The sequence below is a fragment of the Oncorhynchus mykiss genome, chromosome 19 (genome assembly GCF_013265735.2).
Source record: "Oncorhynchus mykiss isolate Arlee chromosome 19, USDA_OmykA_1.1, whole genome shotgun sequence".
In the NCBI taxonomy this organism is placed as follows: Eukaryota; Metazoa; Chordata; class Actinopteri; order Salmoniformes; family Salmonidae; genus Oncorhynchus; species Oncorhynchus mykiss.
The window spans coordinates 13,671,965-13,686,578 of NC_048583.1; the positions used below are offsets into that span (position 1 = coordinate 13,671,965).

The following is a 14,614-nucleotide window of genomic DNA, read 5'->3' on the forward strand; positions in this document are numbered from 1 at the left end:
TCCACAAATGTAATATGCTATTTAAATGCCACAGGTAAAGGTTAGCCAGTGTAGCGAGAGCATGCATAATGTTCCCCCAGGCCGGGGAATGTTTGTGATATGATATCAGGCACTCTTCTTCAAGTCAAGCTATCTGGTATAGTCGGGTATAGTAAGGCCATTCTATTTGTGTGGATGGATGGAAACTGCCTTAGGTGATGTGTGTGTTTTGGACAGTCTTCAAACACACTTGCATTGCATAAATGGGTTCCGAAAGCTTTTTGCAAGAGCTATAATATCATCCTCATTATGCAAGGTCCACTTTGTTCATATGCTAATAATGTAAATCCATTTCACTTCCATGCACAGCACCAGAGGTGTGTATAAACGGAATCCTTGAAGGCATGTACATACCCACTGGGCAACATCTGGTTGAATCAATGTTGTTTCCACATACTAAAAAAAATGTATGTGATGAATGTTGAATCGACGTGGAAAACTGATTGGATTCGCCAAGAAGTAAATCAACGTAAGTCATCAGCGTACGGGAATTGACTCTTTTTTTTCCACCCAACTTTGAACCTAAATCCAATGACATGGTGACGTTTCTTTGTCGATTTCACATTGAATTCCCGTTTGTGATGTAAATCAAAACTAGACGTTGAAGTGACGTGTGCGCCCAGTGGGTATACAGGTATATACATATACAGCTCTGACATAAATACATAAAGAAAGAAATGGACACGGGGGTTTAATTATTAACAAGTACACAAGTGTATTTTATTTAACGCAAGCAAGTTTGTTCCTACAGTTTAAAAAAAAGCCACTGTTTAAGCCGTTGGCACATGTATGTACAGAACAGATTATGAAGAATCGTACAGCCTGCTACAAAGCATTCTTAGTGAAAGTACAAAAGACTAATATGGGAGGAGAAAGCGGAAAGCATTATCAGGTTTATGCCGAAGAAGTGAATACGCAACATCATTACAAAGTAGTATCTGTTTTTTAAGACAGGGCTTTCAAAAATGAATATTACAAACTAAAGGAGGAAGGGAAACAAAATCATTCACTACAACCTAATAGGCTATTTGTTTACTTAGCACAATACTGTTAGCGCAGGAACTGCAATGCTGCACATATAGGAAATCAGTTGACTCAGACAGTCCAAGCGTAAAAATGAGAAATGAAAATGATAAAGAGAGAGGATATTTTTACTTTTTGAATCAGTTAAAAACTATTACCACTGAATGCATAACCATGCCACAAATAACAGCTAGATTCACGGTTCTTTTTTACCTAGATAATACAAGTAATTTTTTTATTGGTTAATAACCAAACGTTGCATGACTACAGTACAGAGATTAGGCTTCAAATCCAAACGCACGTAACACCAAGAAAGAGCTCACGATGGTTGAATAAGTGCACTAAAAAATGTTGTTCTTTTTTGTTAGCAACGGAATGATGAAACGCTGTACTGCAAAACTAGAGTAGTAGGAAGAGTTAAGACAAGAGTTTGGTCCATACTCAAGAGTAATATGGTTTTAATTGTTTTATTGACATTTCATGTTTTTTTAGTATAGCTTCACAGACAGTCAGGGTTTGGGTCAGTTTTCTTTCAATTCAGTAAATTCTGCAAGAATTTTAGTTTATTTCCGGAATTGACTGGACTTAAATGGAATTGAACCCAACCCTGCAGACGGTTAAGTTATCTCTCAATGTGATATTCAACTTTTTCCACGTGTAGCAATACGGCCGTTTCAGGCCTAAAGCTTGTTCATCCGCTTGCCGTCTAGATTCTGTTACCATATTTATTTCACTGGAATCTCTGAAATGGACGTTCACAAGAATATCACCAAACTTTGACCAATGAAATGAATGACCTGAAATTGAAGTGTCTCACATATATGTATATATTTTATATACCGTAGATATATATACAGAGCAGAATACTGACAAAAAAACATCTCATATTTCTTCTTCTGATAACTTGCATTTAAAAAGTTGAAGATTAAAACATATAAAAATGAAACCTGTAAAATGTTATTTTGCATGTGAGTTATGGCTTGTGATGAATGAGAAAAGTGGTTTTCTACAGAGTTTCCCCCACGGCGAAATCCTGAAAGGCCCTTCTATCAGATGGATTTCTACATCATGTACATCACCCTCTTCTCCTTCCTCCTTATACGACATATCATCATCATTGTCTTCCTCACTCCACTGACTTGCCACTCAAACAACTGTTTTTCTTTTCACAGCTTCAGAACACTATTATTATTGACAGACAATCAGTGTTTTTCACGTTCAATGACTAGGCTACTCAACAAAGCTAGCATACGTTTCTGACAGGCCAAGCTACAGTTATAGCAATATGTAAAAAGTCACTTGAAGGAACTTTGTTCTGTTTGAGAATCCCTGGCACTCCCAACCAATAAAGAATTTTCTGAAAAAAGATTCTGTACATAGTTTTTATACCGGCGATGCTTACTGTTTCGGAAGCTTATTATGCTGTAATTTACCTGTAAATGATACAAGTTTCGGTCACATTTTGGTCTTGTTAAGTGGATATGTTGAAATAAAAATGGATGTTAAAACCTATGTATGATTGGATGACGAGTGTTTAGGAACGTATAAATATAAATTACACAGAAATGTGAATTAAAAAGCGATTAAAAACTCAACAGCCCCCAGCCCCGACCCCTCCTAAAACCAAACATAAATAAATGGAAGCACTCGACCTCGAGATATACAACAAAAGCAATGACACATTGTAAAAAGATGTGCTACTACCAATATACAAAATGCAAAGGGAAAAAAAAGAGGGGAAGAGGTAGAAGAGGAGAAAGAGGAGAAAGGGTAGGGTATGAGAAGGAGAAACGGGACAGGAAAGGGAGGAGTAAAGAGGAGAAAGGGTAGGGTATGAGAAGAAGAAACGGGACAGGAAAGGGAGGAGTAAAGAGGAGAAAGGGTAGGGTATGAGAAGAAGAAACGGGACAGGAAAGGGAGGAGTAAAGAGGAGAAAGGGTAGGGTATGAGAAGAAGAAACGGGACAGGAAAGGGAGGAGTAAAGAGGAGAAAGGGTAGGGTATGAGAAGAAGAAACGGGACAGGAAAGGGAGGAGTAAAGAGGAGAAAGGGTAGGGTATGAGAAGAAGAAACGGGACAGGAAAGGGAGGAGTAAAGAGGAGAAAGGGTAGGGTATGAGAAGGAGAAACGGGACAGGAAAGGGAGGAGTAAAGAGGAGGAGAAATAGAAAGGAAATCTCAATACAGGAAAGAAGGGTTCGTCAGAGAAGACACACGGTATCCCGTAGGAACGACTTGTCTCGTCACACCCGTAAGCTTAGTGAAGTCGAAACCACCCACAACACGACACCACAACCCTCCCTCCCCCCCTTACACTTGTGCCCCTACGAACATAAACACCAGACATTGAATAGCTTGTGTGATTTCTGTGTGTGTTCTGCTGCGTGTGTGTCATGGACATGTGTGTGTGTTGGGGAGGGAGGGAAGGAAGGATAGGGGGACGGGATGGGACGGGGGGGAGGGGGGGGGGTCGTGTGCTTTAGGTGTAGGCATTGAGACGCTCTTTAGAGCGAGTGGAGTGGATGTCGTGGAGCTCCTGCTCCTCCTTGGACTTGATGTCCTCGTACTTCTGCATCCGACACGCGTCCTTCACGTAGGCCCAGTTAGCAGACAGTACCATTAGGTAGTGGACCTGTATTAGAGGGACACATGGGTTACAGGGATGTTAGTGGGAGGATTGTTAACCCCTCGACCGAGCCTATACCTCAGGGCAGAGTTTATTGATTCCTTAATTAGGCTGAAACAGAGTTAGTTAGATGATTAGACAAAGCTCTAATCAAAAGCCCAAAGCAGATCGTTTAGTGGCACTGTGCCTTCACTGGTTTCAAACCAAAACAAACCAACCAAACTTTAAGGGATGGATTAGTTGATCAACCTTATTCTTTAGTGAGCTCTGTGTCTGTTACGACTGTGTCAGCATTTGTGCTAGTCAGGTGAACAGGGCGTGACAGGAGAGCTCGGTTATCAACATACCTATCGATAGCAACCAGAGGAGCTTGGTTATTATAATCAGTGGTGCCAGCAAAGCATATTTTAGTGAAAAACAACAGAATCATGTGACGTGACCGATGACAGAGCTGGCGATGCTTTGGGGGTGACCCCTAAGCTCCGAGGTTCAGAGTTCAGTTCGGCCATGTTGATATCGAGGCGGTCGGCTCCTCTCAGCTCCTGACGGCGTACAGTGATGTCACTGAGACCACTGAGGTCAGGGGTAAAGGTGATGGGCCAACCGATAGGCCCCCGTCAGAAGCGGGTGCAGTATTTGCCCAGACTCTGAGACGTCAGGAGGACTTTGTTACGGATGAGGACCGTGGCAGCTGACGCCTGTTCCGCATCAGACCAGAGAGGAAGAGAAAAGGAGAGAAGCAGTTATTGGACTCTGGGTCGCGTTCATTAGGCACCAAATGGAAGAAGAAGGACTGAAACAGGTGGCGACTGCGTTGAGCGCCCGACCTAAGGAACATATCCCTGATGTGTTTCTGCAGTAACTCTTTTCTCCACTAGGTGGCAGTGAGATGTCAGTGATGAGCTAACCAGAGCATCTGCTGCAGAGGCTCTGAAGAAGTAGTTATGAGGTAATTACATAAAGAAAAACACCAGCACTCCTCTGGTCCAGTGTATGACATTTATCTATTGGTGATATTGTGTCGTAATGATGATGTGAAGATTAACATGCCTAACGAATTGACCTAAGCTTGGGATAATTAAGTTATTCTATTCTTTTGTTATATAATGACATGACTCAAACTCATCATGAATAAACAGACTCACCAAGATAGATCCAAGTTGGAGATACAGACAGTACTTCCTTCATACAATCTCACAATGATCTAAGATAATTTATCACAGAAAATATTGGACGAGAAGATGGTACATCAATATTGTCTATGCAAATTGATTTCTTACCCGTTTTCTTTACCTTAGCTCTCAGTGAGAACTAACACGAACACACTTTGGTGAGTCATCCCATTGTGTATTACCATAGACATCCACCGGGTGGACAAAGAGCACACAGTTGGGCCACAGCCTCAGACTGTGTTGTGAAGAGCCGCTCCCGCCCAAATTGATTACCATTTCATTTTCTCTCGTCTTTTATAGACTTCAGACAACGCAGCAACAGTGTCCTATTTGTAGATTTAAAACATTACGTCATGGGTCTAAGGACTGGAAGTGTATGACTTTGTTTATATTTTGTGGTAACAGGAAGCTGTTATGGACATATCTATTTGATGACAACCAAACCATAAGAAACTAGTGTCATTGATGTTTTGACAAAACATTTCTGTTATTTTCACTGTGAACATATGTTTTTGTTTAAAAAGGAACTAGATACCGAATAACAGCCTTCATTAAATGTGTATCCTTCCACCCTGGCAGACGCAGCAGTCTTCTCCAGTGAAGACGATTGCTCCAGTCCTCACCATCACTTAGCTGCTCTCAACAAGCTCCTTTCTTCTTCCAGTTTCCATGGCAACTGCGCCCTGTGCTTCTCCATCGCTAGGTTAACGCCTCCCTCTAATCAACAGCACTCTCTCTCTCTCCCTCTCGCTCTCCCTCTCTCGCTCTGTCGCTATGTGTTACTCTGTGTGTGTGTCTCTCTCTCTCTCTCTCTCTCTCTCTCTCTCTCTCTGTGTCTCTCTCTGTCTGTCTCTCTCTGTGTCTATCACTCGATCACTCTGCCTCTGTTTTGCACTCTGCCTCGCTCTTAACACTGGGAGAACCTTTCCTCTCAAACCTTTCAAAGTCAGCCGCATAACAAACAGTCCGTTTTTCCTCCCGATTACCAATCGCTTGAATCCTTTGTAGTATAACCTTTGGTATATCCCCACACAACAAGACAATCCTCTCCCACTAAGGTTTACCCTGCCTGCCAATCTTTATGTGTTCAGACAGAGGGGAGGGAACAGAGTGGCGATGCTATCGACAGACATTTAAGGACCAATAGACAGGTCACACAACCCTCGGACATAAAGAGGAGCTGTCATTGTCTCACCATGGCGATGACTGCAGCCCCAGCCCCGGCCAGGGCACAGACGAACAAGTGGAACGTCATGTCCAGCTGAAAGACAATCAAACACAACACAGCTTTATTAGTCACCAGGAAATAAAGACAATATACAACATCAGTGCTTGTTTTGTTGGTATTCAAAATGAGACACAAAGCATCGTTCCAACTTGTCATGTCTGTGTTTACAATATTTCCAGGTCATGTTGAGATTAAAAAACTAAATCACAGTGGTTGCTTTGAGAGTGAGATAGGGCAGGACGTATTAAGATTTGTCCCAGTGCAATATTAGCTCACTTTTTCAAAGGGACTTAAACGGAGGTAAGACAAAAGGATAAAGGAGGATAAAGGTTAAACAAAAAGACAGGCTAATCTTTATCAAGCTATGTTTTTTGTTCCCTTTCCACAAGAGGATATTATTAAAGTTCAAACCCCGAGAAATCTGGTAAGCGCCACTGCTCTCATCTCACTCACACAAATCACCATTTAAAATGACAGAGGAACCCTATAGCAGTGTTCCCAATCCTAGTCCTGGGATCCCAAAAGGGTGCACATTTTGTGTTTTTGGACACATCTAATTCAAATCAAAGGCTTGACGATGAGTTGATTGGTTGAATCAAGTGTGTGAGTGTCAGGGCAAAAACCAAAAAGTGCATTTTGGTCCCCAGAGCCAGGATCGGGAAACACTTCCCTGAAGCATTTAACTCCTGAGGTGCGGCGATCACTAAAGTTCACAGCCAACAGAACCTCGCCTCCCCCCCTCATCGCTCCCCAGCCACACACACACACACACCCTTACCTCGTTAGACTCACACATCTTAAAGAACTTCTCGGAGCCCGTGCACACCTTCCTCTCCTCCCCGATAGTTACCATGCCTGCGAGAAAACAACATTCAATTTCACATTTACATTTCAAGTGACTTCGCTTGGCAGGCGCTTCGATCCACAGAGACCTGACAACAGCTACTGCAGCGAGTTACAACAAACACTCATGTTAAAGGGCTGTAAAATAGATCTCCTTCAGGAGCATTAAATAACTGCAATGAAATGTAAAATATATTGATTGAATTGTGTGCCCGCGATGTGAGAAGACTAAACAACACACTATTTAGTACAGTATGCTCTATAGTTCATTGTCTTGTCAGATATCTTACCCACATTCATGATAGAACACAAACAAACAAACAACTGGAAATAAACCACCAACGCCCTGGTTAACCACTGCCAGTGTCAGTGACTGTGTACGTATACTGTAAATGGCAACAGTGGCGGTGCCACCCGGGCCCGCCCCTTACCAAACTGGCGCAGGTCCAGGCAGAGGTTGGCCCCCTCCACCACAGTGGTGTTCTGACAGATGGTCCAGATGTTGAAGTACATGAAGACGGGCAGCGAGGTGAAGGCTGTCACACCCAACCAGGCCAGGAAGAAGATATAGGTCAACATAATGAACTGCAGGAAGAAACGGAGGGAGGGAGGAGAATAAAGAGAGGGAAGAGAAGAGAGTGAGGAAGGAGAAGGAAGACAATGATGGTTCGTTAGAAAGAGAGAGGGAGGGGAAGAGAGGGAGGAAGGAGGAGAAGGAAGTGAAGGACGGTTCATTAGAAAGAGAGAGGGAAGAGAAGAGAGTGAGGAAGGAGGAGAAGGAAGAGAAGGAGGGTTCGTTAGAAAGAGAGAGGGAGGAGAAGAGAGGAAGGAGGAGAAGGAAGAGAAGGAGGGTTCGTTAGAAAGAGAGAGGGAGGAGAAGAGAGGGAGGAAGGAGGAGAAGGAAGAGAAGGAGGGTTCGTTAGAAAGAGAGAGGGAGGGGAAGAGAGGGAGGAAGGAGGCGAAGGAAGAGAAGGAGGGTTCATTAGAAAGAGAAAGGGAGGGGAAGAGAAGGAGGAAGGAGGCGAAGGAAGAGAAGGAAGGTTCATTAGAAAGAGAGAGGGAGGAAGGAGAAGGAAGAGAAGGATGGTCCATTAGAAAGAGAGAGGGAGGGGAAAAGAGTGAGGAAGGAGGAGAAGGAAGAGAAGGACAGTTTGTTAGAAAGAGAGAGGGAGGGGAAGAGAGGGAGGAAGGAGGCGAAGGAAGAGAAGGAGGGTTCCATTAGAAAGAGAGAGGGAGGGGAAGAGAGGGAGGAAGGAGAAGGAAGAGAAGGACGGTTCATTAGAAAGAGAGAGGGAGGGGAAAAGAGGGAGGAAGGAGGAGAAGAAGGAAGTGAAGGACGGTTCATTTGAAAAAGAAAGAGGGAGGAAGGAGGAGAAGGAAGAGAAGGATGGTCCATTAGAAAGAGAGAGGGAGGGGAAGAGAGGGAGGAAGGAGGAGAAGGAAGAGAAGGATGGTCCATTAGAGAGAGAAAGGCATGGGAAGAGAGGGAGGGAGGAGACGGATGGTCCATTAGGAAGAGAGAGGGAGGGGAAGAAAGGGAGGAAGGAGGAGAAGGAAGTGAGGTATGGGCCCATTAGAGAGAGAGAGAGAAGATGACAGTTATAAGTCGGTAGAAGGCTGACTTGCTCATCAGCTGTCATTAGCATTGGACAATAATTCAAAGAAGAGACATCTTAAACTGTAAATGTTCCATCACCAGATCTCTAATCCCGTCTCTCGGGTACTTCCTCCACAAAGATGTGTCCTAATTGTCTACCCTAATGCTTATACCTATCCAACGCCTTCAGATATACAGGGGGCAGATAGGGCGCAGAGGATAGGGGTTGATTTAAGTGTGTTTCTTACCCAGGCGGAGACGCACCGTCCGCAGGCGGTGATCTTGAAGTCTCCGTACAGGTCCCTGATGGCGCCGGTGGTGAAGAAGCCCTCCACCATCAGCAGGATGCCGTAGACGAAGAATGCCGCCGCCACGCCATAGATGACATACTTCAAGATGTCAATCCTGCGGAGGAAGACAGAGAGACAGGAGCAGAGCGATGGGATCATTCAGTTGGTGTGGCTAGCAGGGATTAGAATATCAATTAAATATTCATTTAATAGGATCTCTATGACAGGAACTTACCAAGATCCATTTTTGGAATCAAAACATTGCTAAACAATACATGTGTGCATTGAGTGTGCAGGCCATTTAGTACAGTACTTCACTATTACAGGTTTCTTTAGGCCCAGCAGCCCCATTTGTAGTCCAAGTGCATTGGACTACAAATGACATTACTTCCAGCAGTAACAGACAGTATTCTGACTGGATACTGCAAGTCAGTTTGCTTCCACAGTCCTTCTGCATTTTTTCCTTGCTTGGACTAGTGGATTAGCTTGGACTAGTGGATTAGTTTGGACTAGTGGATTAGCTCTCATTTAGCTAATGACTGTGTGTTTAATTCTGTACGGTTATGTAAAAAGCTCTAATGTCCCAGAAAGAACCTGGGTAGGAAAGTTAGGGTTAGCTCCATCCCTGCAGGTTAGGAAGAGATTTCGAAGATAGCATTAGACAAACACAGTGGGTAGATTTCACACACTTTCCGCTGATAAAGATGATTTTATAGAGGTGTAAACCTTGTTCTTTTAGTACCCTCAATCTGAAGTGAATTTCACACCTAGTACAGCTCACACCACATATTAGTGGCCTCAAAAGTATAGAAAACCCAGTTACATCAGTATAGAAAGACCAGTTACATCAGTCTAGAAAGCCCAGTTACATCAGTATGGAAAGCCCAGTTATATCAGTATAGAAAGCCCAGTTACATCAGTATAGAATACCTAGTTACATCAGTTTAGAAAGCCCAGTTACATCAGTATAGAAAGCCCAGTTACATCAGTATAAAAAGCCCAGTTACATCAGTATAGAAGGCCCAGTTACATCAGTCTAGAAAGCCCAGTTACATCAGTATAGAAAGCCCAGTTACATCAGTAAAAAATACCAGTTAAATCAGTATGGAAAGTATAGAAAGCCCAGTTACATCAGTATAGAAGGCCCAGTTACATCAGTCTAGAAAGCCCAGTTACATCAGTATAGAAAGCCCAGTTACATCAGTATAGAAGGCCCAGTTACATCAGTATAGAAAGCCCAGTTACATCAGTATAGAAAGCCCAATTACATAAGTATAGAAAGCCCAATTACATAAGTATAGAAAGCCCAGTTACATCAGTATAGAAAGCCCAGTTACATCAGAAAAAATACCAGTTAAATCAGTATGGAAAGTACAGAAAGCCCAGTTACATCAGTATAGAAGGCCCAGTTACATCAGTCTAGAAAGCCCAGTTACATCAGTCTAGAAAGCCCAGTTACATCCGTATAGAAAGCCCAGTTATATCAGTATAGAAAGCCCAGTTACATCAGTATAGAAGACCCAGTTACATCAGTTTAGAAAGCCCAGTTACATCAGTATAGAAAGCCCAATTACATAAGTATAGAAAGCCCAGTTACATCAGTATAGAAAGCCCAGTTATATCAGTAAAAAATACCAGTTAAATCAGTATGGAAAGTACAGAAAGCCCAGTTACATCAATATAGAAGGCCCAGTTACATCAGACTAGAAAGCCCAGTTACATCAGTCTAGAAAGACCAGTTACATCAGTTTAGAAAGCCCAGTTACATCAGTATAGAAAGACCAGTTACATCAGTATAGAACGCCAAGTTACATCAGTATAGAAAGCCCAGTTACATCAGTTAGGCCAGGTCTACTGCTCATGGCACAATCACCTGCCATTGCCAACATCTAGTAGAAGCACACACACACTTGCAGTCCCTCCCTCCATCCCTCCCTCCCTCCCTCCCTCCCTCCCTCCCTCCCTCCCTCCCTCCCTCCCTCCCTCCCTCCCTCCCTCCCTCCCTCCCTCCCTCCCTCCCTCCCTCCCTCCCTCCCTCCCTCTCGGCAGGCGGAGTTCCGGTGAGCAGGTGCGCCCGGGACAACCCAGAGTGATTTCAGAGGGCTTAAATCCCCCAACGGCCCCGTGCCAAGACATCACGCAGACGTACAAACACACGCACACACACACACACACACACACACACACACACACACACACACACACACACACACACACACACACACACACACACACACACACACACACACACACACACACACAGACACACACACAGACACACACACACACACAGACACAGACACACACACACACACACACACAGGAGTGGAAAAATCGATCTCTGTCAGCGTGCTGCGTCAGGGAAAAATCTCCCTCCCACTCATGCACATATTCATGATCAAACACCTGATAAATACACCTCTCTTCACCAGACAGCCATCCTGAATATATTTTTAGATTTGAATTAAAGCTTAAACATGCACGAATGTGTGTCTACTCTTCCTGGGGTCCATCTACTCTTCCTGGGGTCCAGCAAAATGAAGGCAGTTCATACAATTTTAAAAACATTCCAATACAGTCACAGATTTCACAACACACTGTGTGCCCTCAGGCCCCTACTCCACCACTACCACATATCTATAGTACAAAATCCATGTGTGCGTGTGTGCATAGTGCGTATGCTATCGTGTGTGTGTATGCATGTGTCTGTGCCTATGTTTGTGTTGCTTCACAGTCCCCGCTGTTCCATAAGGTGTTTTCTGTTTTTTAAATCTAATTGTACTCCTGACATCAGTTACCTGATGTGGAATAGAATTCCATGTAGTCATGGCTCTATGTAGTACTGTGCACCTCCCATAGTCTGTTCTGGACTTGGGGATTGTGAAGAGACCTCTGGTGGCATGTCTTGTGGGGTATGCATGAGTGTCCGAGCTGTGCACCAGTAGTTCAAACAGACCTCAGTGCATTCTACATGTCAATAACTCTCTTCAATAAAAGTAGTGATAAAGTCAATCTCTCCTCCCCTTTGAGCCAGGAGAGATTGACATGCATATTATGAATGTTATCTCTCTGTGTACAGCCAAGGGCCAGCCGTGCTGCCCTGTTCTGAGCCAATTGCAGTCCTTTTTTGTGGAACCTTACCACATGACTGAACAGTCGTCAAGGTGCGACAAAACTAGGGCCTGTAGGACCTGCCTTGTTGATAGTGCTGTTAAGAAGGTAGAGCAACGCTTTATTATAAACAGACTTCTCCTCATCTGAGCTGCTAATGTTGTATCAATCTGTTTTGACAGTTTTACAATCCAAGGTTACTCCAAGCAGTTTAGTCACCTCAACTTGCTCAATTTCCACATGATCTATTACAAGATTTAGTTGAAGTTTAGGGTTCAGTGGATGATTTGTCCCAAATACAATGCTTTAAGTTTTAGAAATATTTAGGGCTAACTTATTCCTTGCCACCCACTCTGAAACTAACACTTAACAAAGAGTTAAAAAGCAGTCATTTCAGTCACTGTGCAGTGAGACTCACCATAGCTTCAACAGTACTATACTGTTGTGTATTGAGATGAGGTAAGGGAGAGTAAGGATAGTTACACTTGATCACATTTTAAATACTCCTCTTGTTGGGTATATGTATAGATAGTGAGTAATAAGGTAGGTGTAAGGGAGATTTGCCGACCTCAGTCTACACGTACAAGACAGCCGTGCACCGCCAATGGTTAAACACTTCAGAAGGAAGAAAGAGAAGGAAATGTTCCGTTAAGTAACTGTGACTCACTTCCAGTACCAATCACCAGGGACTGCTTGAGGGACATGTACATTATACTATCTAGGGCGACCGAGGATACGGCGTCTCGATAAGGTGTTAACTAGGCGTGCCAGTCATAGCACAGGTGAGATTGGAACCATTCCCTTTACAGGTACTGAAACTTTCAAAATAGGGCAATTTTTTTGGGGGGTGAGGACAAGGCTAGTTCCTCCAGGGGTCGAAACAGACAAGGAGTAGGAAGAAGTGAAAATTCAACGGCAACTTCTCCTCACTGAGTTTCAACACATCTCCAGGCTGCATGTAGGTGTTTTGACAAACCAGACCATGAGTCATTTTGAAAAAAGGGCGGGGGAAAAAAAACCCCCACTGTGACGCCCCTCCCACGCAAACACACCCACACTCACATGGTTAAGACGTCCAGGGTTTCCACGGGAGCTCGGACCACCTCGAAGTAGTTCTGCAGGATGGTGACGGTGCCAGAGAGGGCCTCGTGCCCGCAGCCGCAGAACAGCGCCACCCCAGCGTACAGAAGGATGGTGGCGAAGAGAGAGGCATACGGGAGGACGCCCAGGCATTTGACGCAGCACTCAAAGCATCCTGGACAGAGAAGAGAGAGAAGAGGAGAACGTTTAGACTAAAGATGGCGGTAGAACATCTTAGCTATTCACAGGTGCTCTAGTTATGTAATACGGTACATCTCACACTCTATTCACGGCTCGATAGGAATTGAAATACGTTTGACACCAGAACCAAAGGAAATAAAATCACTCTTAACAGCGAGGGAATCGTTGTTTCAGAATCAGAAGATCATTAAATCAGCGTTTTTCATTCAACCTTTTATTTTATAACATCTATTTCACTACACCAAATCCCACCGCATCTCATTTAAAACGCACAGGGATCAAATTATATCCCATCTATCATCCGATAACAACAAACACTCTAACCACATTTCTCCAGTTGACCCAGAGCCTGTTGCCATCTCGGGAAGGAAGTTTACTGTCACTCCAGCCAATCATAATCGCTCCTCGGACAGATTTATGGGTTTAATACAAAGAGCGCAAACGGTATTGATCTGTGGATTGCGGCCCTGCAAATGGAATCCCTCCCTTCACCCAGGCTAGAGCAGCTGCTGGATTTATGACTAGTCGTAAACATGGTGAGTGAGTGAGTGAGTGAGTGAGTGAGTGAGTGAGTGAGTGAGTGAGTGGGTGAGTGAGTGAGTGAGTGAGTGAGTGAGTGAATGAGTGAGTGAATGAGTGAATGAGTGAGTGAGTGAGTGAGTGAGTGAGTGAGTGAGTGAGTGAGTGAGTGAGTGAGAGAGAGAGAGAGAGAGCTACAAAACAGAACACTGATAGCTAGAAGACACAGTGAGAGAGGGATGCAGTGAGAGAGGGATAGAAGGAGAGATGCAGTGAGAGAGGGATAGAAGGAGAGATGCAGTGAGAGAGGGAAAGAAGGAGAGATGCAGTGAGAGAGGGATAGAAGGAGAGATGCAGTGAGAGGGATAGAAGGAGAGATGCAGTGAGAGAGGGATAGAAGGAGAGATGCAGTGAGAGAGGGATAGAAGGAGAGATGCAGTGAGAGAGGGATAGAAGGAGAGATGCAGTGAGAGGGATAGAAGGAGAGATGCAGTGAGAGAGGGATAGAAGGAGAGATGCAGTGAGAGAGGGATAGAAGGAGAGATGCAGTGAGAGAGGGATAGAAGGAGAGATGCAGTGAGAGGGATAGAAGGAGAGATGCAGTGAGAGAGGGATAGAAGGAGAGATGCAGTGAGAGAGGGATAGAAGGAGAGATGCAGTGAGAGAGGGATAGAAGGAGAGATGCAGTGAGAGAGGGATAGAAGGAGAGATGCAGTGAGAGAGGGATAGAAGGAGAGATGCAGTGAGAGAGGGATAGAAGGAGAGATGCAGTGAGAGAGGGATAGAAGGAGAGATGCAGTGAGAGAGGGATAGAAGGAGAGATGCAGTGAGAGAGGGATAGAAGGAGAGATGCAGTGAGAGAGGGATAGAAGGAGAGATGCAGTGAG

The 14,614-nt window shown here is 44.2% G+C and overlaps 1 protein-coding gene across 3 annotated transcripts in view; it reads right to left on the bottom strand.

Annotated features, from left to right (window-relative positions):
- Positions 1 to 729: 729 nt before the first annotated feature.
- Positions 730 to 14,614, bottom strand: part of LOC110497393 (neuronal membrane glycoprotein M6-a) — an 82,077-nt gene continuing 68,192 nt past the window's right edge. For 2 of the 3 annotated variants that reach the window (XM_021573477.2, XM_036954320.1), the window contains exons 2-7: positions 12,990 to 13,182; positions 8,775 to 8,931; positions 7,361 to 7,514; positions 6,865 to 6,941; positions 6,054 to 6,119; positions 730 to 3,692 (exon numbers count right to left, since the gene is read on the bottom strand). In XM_021573477.2, the coding sequence (XP_021429152.1) occupies positions 3,540 to 3,692; positions 6,054 to 6,119; positions 6,865 to 6,941; positions 7,361 to 7,514; positions 8,775 to 8,931; positions 12,990 to 13,182 (800 nt within the window). In that variant the 3' untranslated portion in view covers positions 730 to 3,539. The other variant, XM_036954321.1, reaches the window with a different exon arrangement.